General features: G+C 43.6%; 1 protein-coding gene across 5 annotated transcripts in view; it reads left to right on the top strand.

Moving 5' to 3' along the window:
* Positions 1 to 23,499, top strand: part of KIAA1217 — a 358,790-nt gene that overhangs the window by 277,525 nt on the left and 57,766 nt on the right. For 4 of the 5 annotated variants that reach the window (XM_083467359.1, XM_083467360.1, XM_083467361.1 and 1 more), the window contains 2 exons: positions 5,616 to 5,814; positions 8,116 to 8,209. In XM_083467359.1, the coding sequence (XP_083323485.1) occupies positions 5,616 to 5,814; positions 8,116 to 8,209 (293 nt within the window). Of the gene's footprint in view, positions 1 to 5,615; positions 5,815 to 8,115; positions 8,210 to 10,237; positions 10,376 to 23,499 lie in introns of those variants that run through there. The other variant, XM_083467363.1, reaches the window with a different exon arrangement.

Below are 23,499 nucleotides of genomic sequence, written 5' to 3'. Positions count from 1 at the left end.
TGCTTCCAACTGGCTGCAGGAGCTTCCTGCAGCCGATCAGAAGCTGTGTTTGGGTTTCCGAATGTTTTGGAAGACGGATGGACTTCGGAACAGATTCCATTCCAAGGTATGACTGTACGAAGCAACTTGTTATGTTAGTGCAAGGATTTCCATCCCCCCCCCGAAAAATATGTTCTAGGGATTCCTCCAATTCTTCAGAGCAGATTTGGGGAGAGAGTTGGGGGGGGAGAGGGGGAGAGGGTGTTGCATCACATAAGCATTAATCTTTACACTAACAGACCAAGCATGTTGAGTACCACCCAAAACTTTTTTGGCAGTTGCAGGTTAGTTGGGGATCCCGCTCCCCAAATGAAGAACATTTGTCTCTGTTGGCTTCATTTCATTATTCCCAGCCTAGTTTTACATTCCATTTTATTCCTGTCTTCCGAGAAATCATACTCAAACTTGATAACCCAAGTCACTGATAAAAATGTGGTGCCTTCCATGGTTCCAGTAGTAGATAGGTAGCCGTGTTGGTCTGCCATAGTCAAAATAAAAAAATTCCTTCCAGTAGCACCTTAAAGACCAACTAAGTTAGTTCTTGGTATGAGCTTTCGTGTGCATGCACGTGTATCTGAAGAAGTGTGCATGCACACGAAAGCTCATACCAAGAACTAACTTAGTTGGTCTTTAAGGTGCTACTGGAAGGAATTTTTTTATTTTGACTGATAAAAATGTTAGCGTGCCAGGGCCAGGATAGGGCCCTGTGGCACCTAACTTTAAACTTCATTCAGGTTTTACGAGGAATAGTCGATTTAAACACTCTTTAAATATGGCTTTCCAGCACTTTGCCCATTTGCCAGGATTCCTTGAAGAAGACAGACAGAGGTTCTGACTTAGAGTACATCAGCAAGTTACTTTAGTACATCCTCTTCTTGGTTTGGTGGTCTGTAGTAGACTCAATGTTAGGTTTCCCAATCGCTTCCCAGCCTGTGTCACTTTTGACCTATCCTCCTGAGACCATCCATGCTCTTACACAGCTCCCATTCACTTGAACCGTTGTCTGGTGTAATTTCCTGCAGATTGAACAAGTCTTCATGAAGCTTCCCATGTCCATACCTCTGTTTTGTCCTTGTGCTTTCCCTTGATTTCTTGGTGCATGTAGAAAATGAGTACAAATATTTGCTGTTCTGGTTAAATACTTTACATTAAAACCTGACTGGCAAGACTTCAAGAAAACAAAAAAACCCAGCCCCAAACAATTCACTTCAGTTCCAGATTTGAAACAAAAGACTCCCAGGAAACTAAATAGCCCAAAGGTGGCCACATTTCCCTTGTTTTCCTCCTTGTACTGCTGAATAGGATTTTAAAAGGAATATTCCTTATCTTTGCATAAACATTTAGCAGGACAAAAATACTCCCTCTTCGAACTTAATCAGCAAGTATGTTGCTGCCTGCTGGGGTTTTTTCTTTTTTTTCTTTTTAAGGTTTATGCTTCGTTAATCGTGCTTGTGTCTTTTTCTGGAATGTGTACCCAGGGGAAGCTGAAACACACACCGTCCCAAATAAAGCTGTGTAATCACATTTGTCCCTTCCTTTAATCTGCTCTTCCTTTGTGTGTAAGCAGGTATCTTGAGAATGCACCTGAAAGAAGGCAACAGAGAGAGCCAAAATGCTGTTTAGCATGGCTACCTCAGCAAACATACACCACACAAGCCATGCTAATCTCCAAAAACATTATTCGATAGCCTCACTGGCTTCTTACGTTTTATAGGCCAGTATGAAAACGTAATGTAAATTCATGCAACTCTTTCACCTGTCATTTGCAGCAGGTACTCATGTTATGTCTCTTTTTGGGAGGAAATTCGTTGTTTTCTACAAAATGGAAATCCAGCAATGTGGAAAAAAGAGCTTGAATTCCAAAATATCTGGCTTGTAATAACTTCAGCCTTTTCTTTCCCAACCAATCCAATCCTTTCCCGTAAAACTGTGGGGCCCCTTCAAGGGTGTTTCTGATTCCCCACAGGTGCAACTTCAGGATGACACAGCTTCACCTGACACAGTGAACTAAATAGGTGAAAGGAGTGGAGTGAAATAGAATGGGCAGAGGGGGAGAGAAAAAAGAAGGGGAATGTGTTCTAGGATCTCCATTAGCTTTCCTCCAAATAGGAAGCTGCCTTATATGGAGTGAGATCCTTGGACCATCTAGGTCAGAATTGTCAACCCTGACCAGCAGCAGCTCTCCAGGTTTTTCTGGCGAAGGTCCTTCTGAGCTTTATCTAGAGATGTGAAGGATTGAACCTGCGGCCTTTTGCATGCAGAGCATGTGCTCTGCCACTGAGCTACAGCCCTTCCGCAGGTAATCAGAGGTCCTGCACACGCTGTCAATCCCCAAAGAGATTGAGGAAGCCCCAGCAGGTATCTCCAAACTCATCCTATAATCATAGAATTGTAGACTTGGAAGGGACTTGGAGGGTCAACAATGCAGGACTCTCACTCAACACACAGTCCCCCATCCAATTTGAACCCTATCGAACCCTGCAGTTTTGTTGCTGCTCATAGACCAAGTAGTCACGAGATCAATAATCCATATTTGATCCCATTTGGTGCAATTTCACATGTAGACCAGCTTCATGAGCCTCTTACCATTCTCCAGACCAGTTGTGACCCTGGCTGCTGGCTTGTAAGATTGGAAAAAGCATTGGCTAGATGCGGAATCATCATAATCCCTATTGGGTTGGTTTTGTGCCACTGCTCAGCTGCACTGAGCTCTGCACCAGCTGCTTCTTTCTTTGACTGGCAGCTAGAGTGCTGCCACATTGTGTCTTGGGTTCCATGGAGCCTAGGTAATGTAGTTCTCTTGGATGCTGAAGTATACACTGTAGATACAAGGCCCCCTGGAAACAAAATGTCCCAGGTCTCCTTGCCATCAGCAGTGAATACCAAGAGCCCAAGAGGTATGCCAAAAAGTTTGCATTGCAGTCTTTGCACCTATTCTGGAGAATCAGCTCCGTTGCTTATTCCTTGCATACAGTGGAGCTTGCTTTTGACAAATTATGCATAGGATTTAGTTGTTTCACTCTTCTCCTTGTTTGCTTTCCCAGTCTAAGTCCTAGTCACTTTCATAGGCTGATTACTTAGCTTTAAGCCTGGCACTTAATTTCATCATCCAGGTGAGCAAAACCATACACTTTTTTTTTTTAATCCAGAGCAAAAAAGAGAAAGAAAAGGTGTACCAGGAACTTTGGGTTAGCTATTGTCTTTTTTTAATGCAGCAGATCGCACAGAAAGATTATGTGCAGGCAGAAATTTTGCAGCCCTCTTTCTTTTTAAAAGTGTGACGTGTGTGTATAACTAGGTGAGAATAACTAATGGAAAATAATGCTTAAGGCCTCAGGCTAGAAATACCACAAAGATCATGAAGGTGACCTTAAGACAAGCTCTGAAAGGATGCCTTGAAAAGCTGGAAAAGCTAGTGCTGAGGATGGCAATAATATCCGTGACAGAACGCCAACGAACTTATCTCACATTACAAGAAGTGTTAATTGTTATTGAAAGTCTCTGCGTGTCTCTGAAGAATTCATTCCTGGATAAAGGGTGCTGTGTTATCTTTGTCTATCCAGATATAGTAAATTTATTTCCTGCTTCATTGCAGATTGTAGAAAAGCCTCTTAAGTGGTTTACAAGAAAATTAAAATTATCAATAGAATCAGTTGAAAATACTTAAAATATTTAATGAAATGTTTTTTTAAAAAAACAACAACCTACCAACGGTAAAAAAGATTAAAACATGTCTGGATAGGTGTGCCTAAACAAAATTGTTTTAAGCAGGCGCCAAAAACAGTGCTTTGAATGTGCCTGTTTGATGCTAATATTTGTCTGCAGCAGGGATGGTGTCTTGCTCTGTCTTTGATGGGACTTGTGGAAAGAACCTCCTGGATAATGTATAACTGAAAAGCATGTGGTGTGATGGTGTTAGTGCTTCACCATCCTAATCCCATGTTCATTGGCTTGTAGGGGGTGAGAGGGGATTCAGATGCAATATTGTCAAGTTACACACATACACACAATCAGTTACAAGTCATTGGGGAAATGTGCAGAGGGATATGTGGATTGATGCAGATCTCATCATTAGATAATAGCTTTAGTGGTGGAATGCATGATTTGAATGCAGAAGGTCCCAGATTCCATCCTGGGTAAGATCTCTGCCTGAGACCCTGGTGAACGTCTGCCAGTCAGTGTAGACACTGCCTTGCCCCACCATCTGGCCCTGGGTCTCCTCATAAGGAAGCTGTGCCTGGAGGAAGAACTGTGAGGGGGGTGACTCCATCAGGCAAGACCTCTTTCCACCTGCCTTGCTCCACCCCCTGGCCCTGGGTCTCCTCATAAGGAAGCTGTGCCTGGAGGAAGAACTGTGAGGGGAGGGACTCCATCAGGCAAGGCCTCTTTCCACCTGCCTTGCTCCACCCTCCAGTCTCTGCTTCTTATTTTGTATTGTATTGTGTTGTGCACTGTGGTATGTTCTATTGATTGGAGTTTAGAAATTACTTATTGTAATTGTTGAGTGGATTTCTGTTTAATTTTGAAATGCTGATATTTAATATTATTCTATATTATTTTAATGAATGTTGAATGTTATTTTATTTGCATATTGTATATTGTATTATGCATATTGTCTTATTTATATGATGTTAGCCGCTCTGAGCCTGGCTTCGGCTGGGGAGAGCAGGATACAAATAAAATTTATTATTATTATTATTTATTAGACAGAGGTGACCTCCATTGACCAATGTTCTGACTCAGTATAAGGAAGCTTCCTATGTTCCTATATTACAGGAATGGGGAGCCTTTTTCTGCATTCCCTTCTGTAAACCTTCTGAGGGCGGCAAGCCAGTGGTGTGTGAGGCCAGCTGCAAAATTAGGAGACGCAGCAAATGTACATTTTTAGCTAAGTATAGCAGGCTGGTTTCTACACAATCTATTGTTCATCAAGGCAAGCAAGTTCATCTATTGCTTTATCAAGTTGCATATGCGACTGAAATGTTGAAATATGTGTCCTATCCTGAGATCAAGTAGGAAGACTTTAATACGTTAATAAACCAAACCAAATGAGAGGTAACGTTTTCATCAGCTCATGCTCAAGTCTTCCACCACCACCCCCCATCCCTGCCTCCAAGCAGTTTCAAGACGCTCAGTTGGGAGAATAAGGCTTGGCCAACTGGAACCTTTGTGGCCTTTCAAAATGGCGAGAACATTTTAAAAGCAATCTGGAAAGCTCAAAAATCAGTTTCCCATTTCTGTTGCTGTCGCAAATACCCACGGTTGTGCGGCAGATATTGAGCCACCAGGAAAAGTATCCTTTCAGTTGCAAGACTGAAATTTCCCTGGCTGGAGAAGAGAATAATAATAGTAATAATAATAAAAACCTTCCTTACAGCATCTGTACTTCTTGAGAGCATATAATCAATAGCTGCAGAGAATTATACTCCTTTTCCAATACTGAATTAGAGAGTTGATATATGTATCACGAGCCCTTTGTGCAAACAGGCCTCTTTAACTCATATCCAGAATAAAGCTTGATATTCCTACTTCATTCATGTCAACCAAGATGTTCTTGTTGTTTTTTGTCCTCATAGGTGTTTTGTACCTTCAATACGGAGATGAAACTAAACAGCTAAGGATGCCCAATGAGATCACGAGCACAGATACGATCCGTGCCCTTTTTGTAAGTGCCTTCCCCCAGCAGCTGACAATGAAAATGCTGGAGTCCCCCAGTGTGGCAATATACATCAAGGATGAGAGCAGGAATATCTATTATGAATTAAGTGATGTAAGGTAAGTAAGTAATAAAAATAATAATAATGTTGCTTTGGTTAGGTTGGGTTGTTAAGACGTGGTACAGTGTAAAAGGGTTACAGATCAGAAAGGAATACTTTTTCTCTCTCTCTAAATCCTCCTGTTATCCAAGCACAACTTTTCACATCTTTCCTACAAGAGGAATGGGAAAACTCCCAAGGTAGAAAGCAGCTTTAGCTTTCTATATCACTGGCCATGCTGACAGGAGATGGCTGGAGTGTAGTCTAAAAGCAGTTAGAATGGCACAGGTTCTTGTCTCTGTTTCAAATCACCGCATTTTTTGCTCTATAAGACGCACCCGACCATAAGACGCACCTAGTTTTAGAGGGGGAGAACAAGAAAAAAAGCAGTTTCTCCCTCCCTGCACAGCGCCCCTTCAGCGAAGCGGCAGGAGAAACGGAACGCTTTCCGTTTCTCCTCCCACTTCGCTGAAGGGCCGCTGCACAGAGAGGGAAAGCTGCACAGCACCTCTCCAGTGAAGCGAAGCCAGGAGAGCAAGAGGGATCGGTGCGCACCGATCCCTCTTGCTCTCCTGGCTTCAGCGAAAGCAAGGCGAAGCCTCCGGAGCGCAGTGGGAGCACTCCCGCTGTGCTCCGGAGGTTTCGCCTTGCTTTCGCTGAAGCCATGGAGCCTGCATTCACTCCATAAGACGCACACACATTTCCCCTTACTTTTTAGGAGGGGGGAAGTGCGTCTTATAGAGCGAAAAATACGGTATAGGAAGAGGAATATGTATATGAGCAGCTCGCTTTTCCTGTTGTGTCTGAATCAGTATATTGTCTTAAGACGCTCCGAGCGTAGATCCATCCTTGAAAAGTGGCTAATAGTGTTGTGGATGTGTGAACTATCCTTTGTGCCCGAGACTGTTGTACACACTACACCTTTAAAGCACATTCAAAGCACATTTCCCCCCTCAAAGAATTCTGGACACTGTTGTTTGCTTTCATTGCTGGGAATTGTAACTCTGTGAGGAGTGAACTACAGTGCCCAGAATTCTTTGAGGGAAAGGAGTGTTTTGAATGTGCTTTAAGAGGCTGTGTGTGTGCAGCCTGAGCTACAGCACGTTGAGGGATGTCTGTGGGCATTTTGCTGTGGTTACCCTTCAGCGCTAACTCTCAGTCGTGCTTAATGTCTAATTAACCCTATGCTTCTTAACTGCTAGGGCTGATCTGTCTCTTCAGCACTCTGCTTTTCCTGACAGGCTGCTTGAAGTCAACAGCAGCAGTGCTGCAAGTTCTGACTAGTTACAGATTCAAGGCAATTACCAACTGCAGTGTGACTTTAAAAGAAACAAGACCTGTCCAAAAATCCTTCACCATGTGTTCTCCCCACCACCCCCACCCCCGATAATCCCAGTGATTAAGATCAGCCCACTAAACTTGTAGCTGCACCTGGAGCAAAGGAATTCAGTCTTATGTGCAAATTCTCCGGAGATCACGGGTGTTTAATGAAAGGCAGCGTCGTTTTAAGAGGACATAAGTGTGTTTAGATTGCAGTCTTTGTGGCTGATTATTCCTGAAGGAGAAAAAGGCAGGGATTGTTTCAGGTCTTTAATCCATAAACTGTTTGTAAGGTAGGTTTTGAAGCTGACTGGAATACAACTGGCTTTTTAAATTGTTGCATCAATGTTATAGCTTTGTTAACTGTAAACTTATCTTTAAACTTTTTAAAACTAATTTTGAAATGGAAGCTCTTTCCTCCCTATTGCCTTTTGCCCATTTTGAGTCAAAATTGACAGAGCTGATATTGGTTAATATGTTTAGAAATGATTTGCAGCTGGATTCCAGATATGTATACTCAGAAGTAAGTCCTCCTGAATTCATAGGACTTACTTTATCAGGCATAGGATTTGGGTCATGGGAGATTGAATATGTGCAACTATTCTCCTGTTTTCTTTTTTAAAAATGATGTTTTATTTTGGTCTGTGTTTATTACAAAAAGGAGGGGAAATCTGAGTTCATTGTTGGTGAAGAACAACTGAACTTAATTGAAATGTAAAATGGGCTTTGGTTTCATAAGTCCCTGAACCCAGGAGCTTTAATTAAACTGAAAAATATCTTAATTTGAAAGAGTGTGTATTTCTTCTGAAAGAATTACGCCTCCCAGGGGATAAGTAAGAGCTGAGGTGTCTGTCTATTGTAGAGAGTTTTTCATTGGCTGGTTCCTACCATGGTGATATCTGAATTGTTAGGGCTAGGAACAGCAAACTGGGTAAACTAATGTTATTTCAACTCTCTTTATTGCTGATTCTTAGTTACTTTGTTTTGTTCTCAATTCTAGGAACATTCAAGACAGATCTTTCCTTAAAGTTTACAACAAAGATCCTGCACATGCTTTCAATCACATGCCCAGAGCTGTAAATGGAGATGTAAGGGTAAGTCATGGTTTTTTTCTTGTTGTTCTCTAATTGTCTCTCTTTGTATGATAAAAACCTGCATGGGGTAGAACACATGCCTGCACTTAACTTTTAATTCCCCCTCAAAAAATGTCTACTGTTAAATAATGCCTGAAAATCTGCCACAATGGCTCCTTTCAAGGGCTGATCGATATTCCTAGTGCAGATACCAATTCTGTTGTTTGCTTACTGGTTAGTAAATGATGGGGAGTCCTCAACCCTCTCCTTCGGTAGTAACTGCTATTGGTGCTCACCAAGGTTCTTGCTTAATTCAGGATCTCCTAATACAATCTAACTCAACAGAGGTTAGGAGAAACCTCTGTAAAGTGTTAATCAGGCTTCCCACCAGTGTCTACTCCAGGAGATAACTGTTTAGTCCTGGTGGTGAGAAATCATACTTTGAAAGGGAAAGGGATCTACCATCAGCTGGTTAACCAAACCAAGACAGTTTATTTGAATCTTAAGATACTTTCATACTGCCTTCTAGGAGGCAAAGTGTTGCTGACTACAGCTACGCTCCTAACCCAGAAATAAGCCTTATCGAATAAGGAATAAGCCTTAGAGAATTCAGTAGGACTTACTTCTGCATAGATATGTTTTGGGTTGTACCCTCTTCTGATTGGTGTTCCATAATCCTTTTCAATTTCGTTGTGCTGTATGGGACAATGACAATAAAGATTATCGTATCGTATCCTTGTTCTCACATTGGTTTAAGTTGGGAGAGTTGGGCACATGTGCAACTTATGCCAAAACAAAAACCTCACAGTCTTATGTAGTCGCTTCAGGAGCAAGCCCTGTTGAGCTCAGCAAGGTTTTCATTACAGGTCTAACACTTCTGCTTGTCAATATTGATGTGGATGAGACACAATCCCAAATATTTATTGGTGCTTTGTGTAATTTAAATTGATGTAGCTAGCGGCTGCTCTCCCTGGCCAGCTGTAAAATATTAAAGCAGAGGTAGGGAACTTCAGGATCTGGGGCCAAATTCTCTGTTAGCCCTTGAATTTTGCCTAGGCTACAACCCCTCTCCCTAGGCCATGGATCCTCCCTGTTCCTTCACCTCAAGTGGTTTTGAAATGAAACCTTGGACTGTGGTGATGCCTCTTGCCTTACTGGATGGAGACAGCTCTCCCTCTGTGTTTATAAACTTCTGGGTTCTGCATTCGGAGAATGTGGCCTACTGTACAAAGATAAGAGTCACATCTGTTTCTTTGCCTATGTTTGCCTCTGGCTACACCAGTGTTTACCTTTGGTCCTTTGCACCAATGGCATGCAGGCCCAAGGAGCTCTCCTGTGAGTGATTGCAGCCCAAGGTCTGGAAAAGCTTCCCCGTCCCTGTGCTGAAGAGGATCGATTTGCACGTGGGTTCTCTTCAGCATGTGGGACAGGATTCAGGTGCAACTAGTTAGTTTTTGTCTGGGATCTATTTAAGGCCACACCTTCATAGCCATTGCATTCCAAAAGAAGTAATAAATGGCCGCTGGCACAAAATAGCCATTTTAAAATGGCGGCAAGCTTTTGCTGCCCGTGAGAAACCCTGTTGAGTATCTTTTTTTTGTTGTTGTTCAGGTGAAATCTTTCCTTAAGGAAAATATTCTTTGATGTATGTTCCTCTGGATAAAATGCATTAAGTGTATCGGGCCAAGGAATGTGTTATTACCATGTGGGCCGCTTGGTTTTTTAGTAAGTCATATAGGACTTTGAAGCGGATGTCAAACGTTGTGAAAACCACCTGTAAAAATACGGCCTTTATAACCGTGCATCTGTTTCAGAGTTTTCTTGCACGCCCACTTCGGTGCTTTGCGTTTGGAGTCTGAGTGCATTAAAGCCTTGCTGGAGTTATTAACGTAGCAGGGGCTGGTAATTTCTATATATATACGCTGGGCAGCGAGGTGTTGCTTTCTGTGAAACGGTTTCTCTCTCTACTTCTGCCCGGCTCTCCAGTGACTCTGTGGAGGTATGTCACACGGCAGGTGGCATGTTAAAATGTGCACCTCTGCCAAGAAAATTCATTTCCTGATCTGCAGCCAGCTCGCTTGGAGCTGTGATGTTATTAGCTTTCACGAGCTAAGCAGAGTCAGAACTTGGGCAGCCATTGGGGAGATGGACAGAATGGCGTTCACATTCAAGGAACGGTTCTTTCAGGTAAGTGCCTCTAAAAACCTAGCAGAATGGGACAGAGACCTCATGGAAGAAGCGCCCAGTTACCTGCTTTTGTTACATTTAGCTCATAAAAAATGGGCAGGGAGGAGGAGGAGGAGGAGGGGCATCGGTGAAGCAGCATGGAGAAAACATTAGCAGGATAGTGAAAGGCAAGCTGGGTGAGGTATCTTTCCCTGGCTCCCCTTTACTTGTAATGGAACAAGTGGGAGTTTTATGTGCACAAAGCAAAGACTTCTTTGTAGGTCCAACATCTATTAACAGGCAAGACTGTCCTTCCGTCCTCAGAAACTGGAACTCTTAATGCTTCTCCAGTTGTAATAAGATTTCTCATTCGTAGAGGGTAAAACCACTTCAGAGGCAAGAAATGCCAAACACACGATCGAAGCCTTTCCATGGAAGTCCGTCCTTGTCCACCTTCTCCTTTTCATCTTCTCATTTTCCAATTTACTCCTTTTCAGAAGGGGCAGCTGGATTTAAGGGTTATCTCTTACGTGGCTTCTATTCCTCAGACATACATATCCCTTGCTTAAATCTAAGGAAGCTTTTTTTTTTTCTTCCTGGAAGCTTTTTTTTTTCTTCCTGGAAAATGTTATTACCCTTGCTGTTTGGGGGGGGGGGGGAGTCAAGATATTAATTCATTCCACTTCCTCACTGCATACGCAGTTTATTTCAGGAAGAGTAAAGTAATAAAAAGTCCCACTGTGTCTAAAGTTCAGGTGCAGACTGTTAAAGAGCCACACTGAGCCCTTTCTTTCACTGGAAATGGAATTGTATCTATTTGCTGATGAAAAACTGTTACCTGCCACATGTATTACCTTGATGCCTTACCTTCCTGTTTTGCGCAGCTTAAATTCTCTATTCATTCACGTATTTGCAAAAACAATGACTTCTAGCCAAGGCGTCTGCTGTCATTAGGCCAACTTAGGCAGCTGTCTAGGGCACAGACCTCAAAAGAGACACAGTTCTATTCAGATTAGGTTTTTTGTTATATCTTACACACACACACCCTATCTGTATTTGGGGTGCAAGCAGTTAGCCTTGCCTACAGCACAAAATATCCTGGCACCAGCACTACTTCTAGCATTAGGTAAAGTTCCAGTTCCATCACCAGAATTGTAAGAACTGCTCATGCAGTTGTTTACAGTGGTACCTCTGGTTAAGAACTTAATTTGTTCTGGAGGTCCATTCTTAACCTGAAACTGTTCTTAACCTGAGGTACCACTTTAGCTAATGGGGCCTTCTACTGCCACCGCACGATTTCCGTTCTCATCCTGAGGTGAAGTTCTTAACCCGAGGTACTACTTCCGGATTAGCAGAGTCTGTAACCCGAAGTGTTTGTAACCCGAGGTGTTTGTAACCCGAGGTACCACTGTACAGGGAAAACCCACCACTTGGTAATTTTTACATATTACTTCCCCCCATGGTTAAACTTTCTGGTGAAGGTTTCCCCCTAGTGGCTAGAACTTCCAATATTTCACCAAAAAGAGAGAGGGGGGAAATACAGTATATTTATTTATTTTAAGCAATTTTCACCTTTTTGAAAGCCGTCTTTCCAATAAATGATGGTCTTCTCAAACCCAATTTTATGCAATCCGTCATTTCATCTAATGGCTGCTACATACTTTCCCCTGAATAATCTGGGTTACATTCCTGAGGAATCACTGTTTGTAGAAGGATTGTTCAAGGCTACGGGTCCCACCTCTGCCAGTGACTGTTTCTGTGGCCTTGGGCAAGTCTCAGTTCTGGTAGCCATCTATGAACAGGAATAATAGAGGATAGATGCAAAGGCACGTTACACTTTAAAATGAGTATGCTATAGAAGTGATAAATAGGGGAGAAATGGTGGCATGGGTGGCTCTGGAGCATCAGTGAACTGAGCTGCAAATTTGATGAGCCATGAAACTGTGTCATATGATTGCAGCGAAAAATGCATCAAATTTAAACTAGATGTGCAGAATCCACAAGACAGCCAAAGACATTCAGGCGCCCCTCCTGCTGTTTTAATTTTTCTGGAGCTTATTGTAGCCAGTGCATGTCGTGAGCACAACTTCATTAAACATGTATTTTAATTTAACTTTTATTAAATGTGAGAAAGTCACATTTAAAGACTTTCAAGAAGCTCCCTGAAATGCTGCCGATCCTTCCCCTCCATGTTTCTGATGACAGTTGTAGGACTGAATGAAATGAGAGCTTGAGACCAGCTCCACTGAATTGAGAGGCGGAAAGAGGGGGAGAATTAAAATTAGGTCAAAACCAGAGATTGTGCAGATGTCATTTATTGCTTGAAACTTTGTGAGTATATTTGTTCTGCATGGTTTTTTTTCAGGGTGGGATTTATATTATATCACTGATAAGCAAAAATATATATTGTCCTGACCATTTTTCTTCTTGTCTAGTTTTGTGCCTGCCCACCATGAAATGGCTAGTAAGAACAGCCTATTTAAAGCAGTTGGATATGTTTCCTACATTTGCAAAGTGGAATGCTTGTGTTTGGACATCCTAAGGGCCCATACCGATGAATGATTTCAGTTTTTGCTAATGGCAAATGACTAAATTTCTATTAATGGCAAAAGACTGCTGAACATACAGAAATGAATCCCTCTGGCCCCCCAAAATGGGGGGGTGCAAGTATGCTGCTGTCTTGGGTTGTGTATGCCATAGCTCAGGCTACAGTGTGCTCCCAACTGCTGGATTTTGAAGCCACGTACACGTGGAGGTTAGGGACGCGGGTGGCGCTGTGGGTTAAAACACAGAGCCTAGGACTTGCCAATAAGAAGGTCGGCAGTTCGAATCCCCACGACGGGGTGAGCTCCCGTTGTTCGGTCCCAGCTTCTGCCAACCTAGCAGTTCGAAAGCACAAAGTGCAAGTAGATAAATAGGTACTGCTCCAGCGGAAAGGTAAATGGCGTTTCCGTGTGCTGCTCTGGTTCGCCAGAAGCAGCTTAGTCATGCTGGCCACATGACCCGGAAGCTGTCTGCGGACAAACGCCAGCTTCCTCGGCCAATAAAGCAAGATGAGCGCCACAACCCCAGAGTCGGTCACAACTGGACCAAATGGTCCAGTTTACCTTTACCTTTACACGTGGAGGTTAGCTACAATCCATAACTATCTTCTTGTTTCTTGTGAGATGCTGCCGTTTGATGCATTTCCCTTCCAACTAGTTTCCATCAGATCTGAAGATGCGAGGTACATTCACTTCTCAGTTAAGCTGAGGTGTGTACATTCGCGTTAGCCATTGCATGTGCTCAGAAAGCAGTTCATTGAATAGGGGGGGGCTGGGGGACGGGACGGTTGCAGGCATGAGGAAACCAAACATAAAATGTGTGTTAGGTGAAGATATTCCCACCCCCTTTCAGGTGTGTACAACAATGGGCAAATGTGACTTGAAATGCAGAATTGTGGGAGCTGCGGATGTCTTCACTGTGCTTTAAGCTGCTGGTGTTTATATAGCCTTGGCACTGGAGAGCATCCCTGAGAAAATGGGGCAGCGTGTCAATTCTACACACACACACACACACACACACACACACACACCAATGGCCAGGCCTGGCAAGTGTAGTGGCTGGCTTACTTCTTTCATCTCTTCAGACTGGGGCTCAAAGGATCAAGGGAGAATTGGGCTCAGAGGATGCACTCCAAGGGCTCTTCTTGTAGTAAGCAGGACTGCCCTGTCCCTCGTGCTCATTTCAGTCAGTATCTCATCTATATAGATCGGTTGTAATATTTGGAGGCTTTTTTTGGGGGGGGGTGGAGGGGAAGGCCAGCAGCTGAGGATATGATAGAAGGGTATGAGTTTTCTCCCGCTCTCATAATGCTGGAACTCTGAGACATCTAATAAAGCAGAGTGATGGAGGTCTCAGGATGCACAAAAGAGAGAACTTCACACAGAGCATAGTTAACCTGTGGAATCTGCTCCCCAGAGATAGAGCGATGGCCACCCTCCTGAATGCCTTAAAGAGGCTTAGACAAATTCGTTGAGGATAAGGCTGTCAGTGGCTGCTAGCCACACTGGCTACGTTCTCCCTCCACTGAATGTTTCTGAATTCCACTTGCTGGAAACTGCAGAAGGGGCAGAGGGTGTCCTTCCTACAGGCATCCGGTTGGCCAATGTGGGAACAGGATGCTGGGCTATATGGACCTTTGGCCACATCCAGCAGGGCTCATATGTTCTTATATTCAATAAATCAAGCCGGAAAAGCAAGATGAAAAAGTGCTTCCTTCCCAACTGCCTCACCCCCCTTTCCTTTTCTTTTGAAGGAGGAAAGAGAAGAAGTCAGGCAAATGTCCTGGATCAGGATTGCAGAACTGCCAGCAATCCCCACAAACAAGTCGTTTGTTTTAGAGTTGCAACACTGGACCCGTTATCTGGCGCGGAAAGCAGATATTTAAGCAATTGGTATTTTTTAAAGTCTGGTCTGGCTGAGGCTCCTTCAAATTGGTTTAAAAGGTCCCATATGGTGCTTCTCTGCTCCTGCTACTTGGCTTGGGACTCTGTTTACTTTAGGGGAGAGATGTGCCTGCACGTCGGCTCAATATCGACTGTCCGCAGGATACCAAACCTCATCCTTCCCGCAGCATCGCTGTCTTCTTCTTTCTAGTGCTTTGTCATTGAGAGGTTATGACAACACAAGCCATATTGTATTTATAAACATCACGTGTTTCCTTGCCATGGCTTGTGGTGTCTGCCAAGCAGAACACATGGAAGAAGCATTTCTCGTTAGCTCAGCATTGGTTTTGGTTATCCTGATTTCCGGAACAGGGCAGGAAAACGCCGCCTATGCTCAGATTTAACTTTTGTGCAGTGAAAGCAAAAGCTTCCAAATGGCCGTGAAATCGTTTGAATGAGGCGGCAGCTCCTCCTTCAGACCTCCTCATTTTTTTTTCCTGCTGAAACTTCTCTCGGCAAACGGGAGCATGTCAGTTCAGTTTTTTGGGAGACCTGAAGGGCAGCATTAGACACAAGTGTTGCACTACCTCAAAGACTCCTGCTAGAAAAGTGAGCTTTTCTAGAGCATGTAAGGTAAGCCATGGCTGTGGAGAGAGATGCAAAATTCGTGTGGGGCTAAAAGGTTTATAGATTTATTTATTTTTTAAAGGGAGGTTATAGGCTGGCATAATCTTGAGAAAGCAAAACTATAATTTTGTGTGACGCATAACGGGAGGAATGAAATATGCTCGCTTGGCTTTTGTCGACTTCCAGAATATATTACTCGGTTTCCACTGTGCTCTGAATTTGTTCACACCCAGGTGCCTCCCTGAGCTTTTGAATGTGGTCTCTGACATATTGGGTCTGATTCTGCGAGGAGAGTGGGCTAATAAGTAACAAATGAGCTGTTAATTTGCTGCTACCTCTCCAGTCAAAAGGAAGCCACGAATTAGCTGTTTAAAACCAAACAGCCATGAAGTATGGATGTTGACTGGGTGTGGTGGTGGATGCCTTTATTTCATCTGGGATGTAGCAACTTCAGTGAGGCATCTGTGGATCACTAGTAAAGGTGAAAGGGTTTCTAAAATGTGAAAGACAGTGAATGTATGTGGTGGTGGCTGAGGCATAGGGGGGGATGGGAATTGCAAATGCTACCTAATAATTGGAAAGCCATTCTGCATGTCCCCCTTTCTACCTTAGGATCCAGTGGTATAGCGTTGGGTTGGGGTGTTCAGTTCCAGGACTTTTTTGAAGCGGGAGTAATGGCATAATCTACAAGAGCACCTCATAACTCTTGGACCATCTTCAGTCCAAGTGAATGAGAATGAGGTTTTCAGTTTTGTTTGTGAAAGGTTAGCACAGGGCAAAGGGGGTAGCAAAAGCTGGATATTTCCTCTCTTTCTCTCTCTTTTCTTCGATGAGGTTCCTACTTCATGTTTTAATGGTTTAAATGGAAAACCTTCTTTTCAAGACCGTTTGCGTTTCTAATTAAAAGCTGACGGCTGCCTTCCAGCTGGCTGAACATCTTTTTTTGTGAAAGACCAATGTGCCTTCCAAGCTGAAGCTGAGAGCATGCAGTCAGAAGTAAGCACCACCGAGAGCAGCAAAGCTTGCACTCATGAATCTATGCAGAGGGTTACACTCAGCTTGATGCTCACAAACTGGGTGGTATTAGGTACTGCTGCTCTTTGGAGCGTGTTTGTATCTGTGCATATGTAATAATGGGTCAACACAACCGGCTGCATTTTTGGACGCTCCTTGGTGCATGGCTGTGGGGCCTGCCATCACGAACACCTCCAGTTCAAAATTTGGCACTACACCATTGATGAGGTCAATGCAAACAGTTCCTCCAAATTGTGGATGTTGCACCACCATGACTGCACTAGCTGGAAGGACATAGCATGTGGGGTCCTTTCACTGTAGAATACCCATGCCAGTTCTTGTAGCGATGTGGAAGGTATCTTCCCCCATGTGCAGTAAGTAAGCCAGAGGTCAGCCGCCTTTTTGGAGTTTTGAGCAAGTGTCATGAGTGCCACCCTCTGGTCACTTTTCTTTCACCCTCCCCCCTGGCCCAGATCAGCTCCCCCTCCCCACCATCACCACCATCACAGATATCGCAAAATAGAAAGTGTGCAGGCATACACTTCACTTTCCCAATTGATCTGGGTTAAAAGTTGGGTTCCGATGAATTAATCAGAACCTTGAAAAGCACCTGAAACTGAGAGAGGAAGTGGGAAAGACTTCTTTCATCAGCTCTATGTGCTTCTCAAGGGTGACCCACGGTGACCCCTGCAGCAACTCATCTTGGCAATTAGAGCTATAGGCATAGATTGTTTGTCGCACACAGACTCCATTCCCCTTCTCAATTTCTGCCAGTTGGGCTCTCTAGAATTTCTTTCAGAGAGTGATTTGGGGCACTTCCCCCTTCCCACACACTCACTGTAAAAAGGCCCCAATTTAGACATATTTTCCTCAGGTTTGTAGGCAAACGTTGCCATTGTGGTTGCTGCTATAGAACGTTCTGCGTATTTCATTACATTTTGGCATAATGAAGCCTAAGGCAGCATTTCAGCATGTCCCAGAAAGTAAAACAACAGCGGTTCTCAAACTTCTAATTAAAGGGACAATACTGTTCTTGGTTCAAGAAAAAAAGTTGGATTCATACCCTTCCCAAAATGCTTTCCCTCTTGGCTCTGTATTTCATGATGCTTACAGGCAAGGCAACCACTCCAATGACCTGTTTGTTGCTCAGGCCTCTGTGGCCTTGGCAGTTGCTACTTACTCCTGCTCTTTGGCCACTATCATTTCCTTTCTCAAAACTCATGCCTTTATTCAGACCTTTTCTGTAGCACTCGATAACCTGCTATCGGATAACTCTGTGCTCATTATTCCTGTCAAGGCATTTTGCTGTCTGACACAAAGGCCAAGATGGCATCCTCTCCCACTCCATGCATAGTGAAGCTGACTGGACAGGTAGTTAAATTTTACTTCAACGCTAACAACAGGACAACATTCTTCATTGCACCCGAGGATAGCATGCTGGCTTAGAGGGTATGGGGCAGGCTGTGTGGCACACCATCCTCTCTTCAACACCTCCCTGCCACAGCCTGCCCCACACCCCAACGTCTGCCGCCTGAAGCAGCCACCTCACGCTGCCTCATGGTAGGGCCAGCCCTGGGTGAGGATTTGTCTGGGGACATTTCCTAGAATGGTCACCTTTTGTTTGGTAGAGCAGTACTGCTCAGATTCATGTTTTAACACATGCGCATACCCTCCCGTGCTGCACTGAAGGGTTTGAGGCTGCAGCCCACTCTTCTGCACAGCCAGACTTGAAGCAGTGTGTCACAGCACAATAAACTGGGGGAGATGTTTCTGGCTCTGGTGAAGAGGAGCTATCCTTCATCTCTGCACTCTGTGGGAAAGTTTGAGGGAAACTGCAGTTGGGTGTTAAGGCTATGAAAGGGTCCAAGGCAGACAGTTTGCATTCCTCAGCCTTGTTTCCCCCCTCTCCAGGGAAGCTATCTGGTCAAGTCATGAGACTCAGTCCAACCATGACTTGGCCTATGCATATTTACCACCTTAGCTTTAAAATTGCCGCACGCTAGTAGCCTATACAGTGGAACCTCGGGTTACAAATGCTTCGGGTTACAAACGCTTCAGGTTACAGACTCCTCTAACCCGGGAAGTAGTACCTCTGGTTAAGAACTTTACCTCAGGATGAGAACAGAAATTGTGCAGCGGCAGAAGGAGGCCCCATTAGCTAAAGTGGTACCTCAGGTTAAGAACCGTTTCAGGTTAAGAGTGGACCTCCGGAATGAATTAAGTTCTTAACCAGAGGTACCACTGTATTACTGTAGAAGTAGGAAGCTGCCCTATATCCTGTCAGAGTAACCCTTTACTGTGCACTTGGACTGGCAATGGCTCTCCCACCTCAGGCAGAAGTGTCCTGTCACTCAGTATCCATCTTTTTTAAAAGCAAAAACAAAAAACCTAGAGATTGAACATGGAAATTTTGTCATACAGTGCATATGCTTTATTCCTCAGCTGGCTGTGTACACACCATTTAAACCACATTTAAAGCTCATGACTTTACCCCCAAAGAATTATGGGAAGTATAGCTTAAGAGTGCCGTGCATTGCAGTACTGTGGGGGTAAACTGCAGTTCCCAGGATTCTTTGGAAAAAGTCATGTGCTCTGAAAGTATGGGGTGTGTGCAAGCATGGCCCCAACTTAAAGTATTCCACTAATCAAAGGAACTACATAAAATATAACAGCTTTTTCCAGCCTAAGTAGGAACACCAGAGCCTGTTGCAGCCTACCAATTCTCAGTGTATGAATATTTGTCAGTGCTTAAGAACCCAGTGTCATAAGAATTGCAAATATATTTGTATCTTGCTATATGTGGATCGAGTCAGGGTGGGGAGAGGCGATAAGCCACAACATGTTTATTTTCCTTTAGTGAGCTGGAGAGCAAGCAATGGGGGGAAAGTGAATATGCAATATATTTATTCCCCCTGAAGTCCAGTGTTCTTATTTTTAATACAACATCTGCTTACAGGTGTAATCTTGTACAAATGGCAAGGGATGATTTGTGCATTCTTTTGCTTTTCTTTTGTATTAGTTTCATGCTAACCTGTTCCATAGTCTTATAATAGAAAACATATCTTTAAAAATCAGGTTGCTTGACAATGCCATTTGATACTGAAAAGGTTATGTTTCTCGTTGTTCTTGTTTTAATCTGAAGCTGTTTTATAGTTTTATTTGGCTTTGGCAGAGGACAAAGAATTGCAAATATGGAAGCACAACAAACTCCAGAGATGCTGAATTAGTACATAGGAGAGCCAGGCAGGCCTGAATTTGTTTTGATTTGCAAGATCAGTTACTAATGCATTTTCTTTCGTTCTTCTTTCTAAAAAAGAAAAAGAAATTGGAAAATGGATATTGCAGCCTCTGTTGTGCTGAAGACAAAATGTTGATCTTGTACATAACTGCATATTTTGGAAACTGTTCCTATGAGGTTTGGGGGTAGTGGTAGCATTTCATAAAATCACAAAGCCCGAAACTCGTTACAATGAAAATAACTTATTGGATATGGAAATTACTGAATACAGATACATTTCTCTAGACTCCTTTATGAAGATAGAGAAATGCTGAAGGCTAATGAGCTTGAACTTGCTCTTGAAGGTCTGAAGAACTGTAAAACACATTGCAGAGTTGGCTTCACTGCAAAGTCTTAAAATTCATCTCTGAATGTTTTATAACACCTTCTCCTGCTGTCTTTAATCAAACCCTTAAGGATGGAAACATCTGGATTCGTAGAAAGATAGCAAGGTTATTTCTCCTCAAACTCAAAGTTAGAAAAGATACAAAAATATTTTCCAACCTCCTTAACCTTGTTTGTACAACATGTCAATATTATGTTCACAAACAGTGTAGGCAGCTCAAAAACAGTAAAATGTTCAAAAAACAATAATAATTGCAGAATAAAAACAACAAATTCCAACATGTGAAGATGCACATTTTTAGCCTAGGCTTTTCCTGGCCCATAAGAACCCTGTTATTTATGAATTTCTGTTTTTATGGTAACTTTTTTATTGTTCCAGTCTGGCTTCAGGCATGGTCATGGAGCTGAAACTGCCTTGGTTGCCTTTTCTGATAACATTTATCAGGAGAGAGATTGGGGGGGGGGTAACGCAACCCTGCTTTCTCTCCTTGATCTCCCAGCAGCTTTTGATACTGTTGGCCATGGCATCCTTCAGAGCCATCTCAGGGTGGGTTTGAGGAGCACTATACTTCAGTGGTTTCGCACCTACCTCCAGAGTCATTTCCAGAAAGTACTCATGGGAGGCTACTGTTCTGTGGTGTCCCACAGGGTGCCATCTTGTCCCCCATGCTATTTGCCATCTGTATGAAGCCTCTGGGAGCTGTCATCAAGAGATTAGGACAGACTTCCTTAACCTCGGCTCTCCAGATGTTTTGAGACCACAGTTCCCATCATCCCTGACCACTGGTCCTGCTAGAAGAAGAAGAAGAAGAAGAGTTTGGATTTGATATCCCGCCTTTCACTCCCTTTAAGGAGTCTCAAAGCGGCTAACAATCTCCTTTCCCTTCCTCCCCCACAACAAACACTCTGTGAGGTGAGTGGGGCTGAGAGACTTCAGGAAGTGTGACTGGCCCAAGGTCACCCAGCAGCTGCATGTGGAGGAGCGGAGACGCGAACCCGGTTACCCAGATTACGTGACTACCGCTCTTAACCACTACACCACACTAGCTAAGGATCATGGAAGTTGTAGGCCAAAAACATCTGGAGGGCTGAGTTTGAGGAAGCCTGGATTAGGAGTAAGGTGTCTTCCATATGCAGATGGCATCCAGCTCTGTCTCTCTGTTCCATCTGAATAAGGAGAGGCAGTTGAGGTGCTAAGACCAGTGCTTGGAGGCAGTGATGGGTTGGAATAGGACCCAAAAAAACCAAATCCTGAAGAGACAAGGGTGTTAGGTTCTCATGTCCTGAAAGTGGGGAGGTGGCCTGCCCTGGAAGCAGCAGGTTCACAGTTTAAGGGTTCTGGATTTGACACTGTCACAGGAAGCAGTGGCAAGGAGTACCTTTTTTAGCTACTTTGCCGGCTGTGACCTTTTTTGGACAGAGCTGACTTGGCCACTGTACTCTCATAACTTTTATATTGGATTATTGCAACGCGCTCTGCGTGGTGCTGCCCTTGAAGACGACTCGCAAACCTCAGTTTGTCCGAAATGCAGAGACCAGATTACTGACTGGGGTTCCATTTAGGTCTGCCCTGGTTGGTGGTTTGTTTCTGGGCCCAATTCAAGGAGCTCATGTTGGTGTTTGAAGCCCTGAACGACTTAGGCCCTGAATAACTGAAACAACCTTCCTCCTTCCCTACAAACCCCCTTGAGTGCTGAGATCAGCAGCGAGGGCCTACCTGGCAGTTCTCAGAGGTTTGGGGATGGCACCCGGGGAGAGGGCATTTCTCTGTGGCAGCCATTAAGTATCAGAACTCCTTCCCCACAGAGGTACATCTGGGAGTTGTAAGCTGCTTTTAATACAGTGGTACCTTGGTTTACGAACTTAATCCGTTCTGGAAGTCTGTTCTTAAACCAAAGCATTCTTAAACCAAGGTGTGCTTTCCCATAGCAGCGGGGGACTCAATTTACAAATGGAACACACTCAACAGGAAGCGAAACGTGTTCTTATTCCAAGGCAAAGTTCACAAACCAAAACACCTACTTCCATGTTTGAAACATTCTTAATCCAAGTTGTTCATAAACTAAGCTGTTCTTAAACCCAAGGTACCACTGTGCTGTGTTTTAATGTTCTAACTTACCCTGGGACCTTAGGGTGAGGAGCAGGAAATAAATAATACTTCTTATTCCTGTCAGTATTTGTACACTGCCCTCAAGGCCCTCCCTAGGCACCTTACATAATTTTGATAAAATTTGATAAAAGGCCATGAATGAAAACAGTAGTTAACAAAATCTCAAAAAAAAGGCCCAGCCAAGCAATCCTTAAAATTAATTAAAGCATTAAGAACACAATGTAAAATCCAGCAGAAAAATAACTGCAGCCATCCAGTAAGCAAAGGCAAGCCCTCAGAACAAATGAAAGAACCTCTGCTAAAAGCCACTTGAAACAAATGGTTCTTCAAAGGCCCTTTTGAAAACCAGAGCTGATGGGGGCAGCTGTAAAGCCCTTGGGGTGGAATTCCACTTTTCAACCCTGAAGGGTTTCTTCTTTTTTCAAGCCTAAAGGGTTCCCAGAACAAATCCAGGAAAAAAATTTAAAAAAACAAACAGCAGCAAAACTACCAATGCCATATAAAATAAATAAATAAATAAATGCAAGGATCAAGTAGCTGAAAAAAGCCTGGGCAAATAAGTAGGTACCTGGTGGCGAAAAGTTAACAAAATCAGTAGCATGCAAAGCCACTTTGGTAGAGCATTTCAAAAACAGGGTGCCACCACTGAAAAATCTCCCATTTCCTGTCGCACCACTCTGAAGGAGCGTCTCCACCCCCATCGTTCTACCCAGACACTGAGGTCCAGCACCGAGGGCCTTCTGGCGGTTCCCTCACTGCGAGAAGCAAAGCTACAGGGAACCAGGCAGAGGGCCTTCTCGGTAGTGGCACCCTCCCTGTGGAACGCCCTCCCACCAAATGTCAAAGAGAACAACAACTACCAGACTTTTAGAAGACATCTGAAGGCAGCCCTGTTTAGGGAAGCTTTTAATGTTTGGTGTATTACAGTATTTTAATATTTTTTGGAAGCCGCCCAGAGTGGCTGGGGAAGCCCAGCTAGATGGGTGGGGTATAAATATTATTATTATTATTATTATTATTATTATTATTATTATTATTATTATCATCATCATTATAACAACAGAGGATTTTTAAGAAATACCTCTAAGGAAGATCTTCATGTGAGAGCAAACAATGCTTGAGATACGTTCAGGAAAGGGGCATAGGTCAGTGGTAGAGAACATGATTATTGTGCAGAAGGCCTCAGGTTCAGTCTCCTCCATCTCTAGGTAGGGCTGTGATAGACCCCGGAGAGTCATGGCCCTTTGGTGTTGACAGAGCTGAGCTAGACTCTGTATATAAGGCAGATTCCTGTATTCCTTCGTTCCTATGGTCCTCTGCAAAGGGCTGTAAGAGTCAAAGCCTG

This window comes from Podarcis liolepis (genome assembly GCF_965112155.1).
Source record: "Podarcis liolepis genome assembly, chromosome: 12".
Classification (NCBI taxonomy): Eukaryota; Metazoa; Chordata; class Lepidosauria; order Squamata; family Lacertidae; genus Podarcis; species Podarcis liolepis.
Note: the sequence above shows the minus strand (reverse complement) of the source record. Positions and strands in the feature narration are given on the sequence as shown.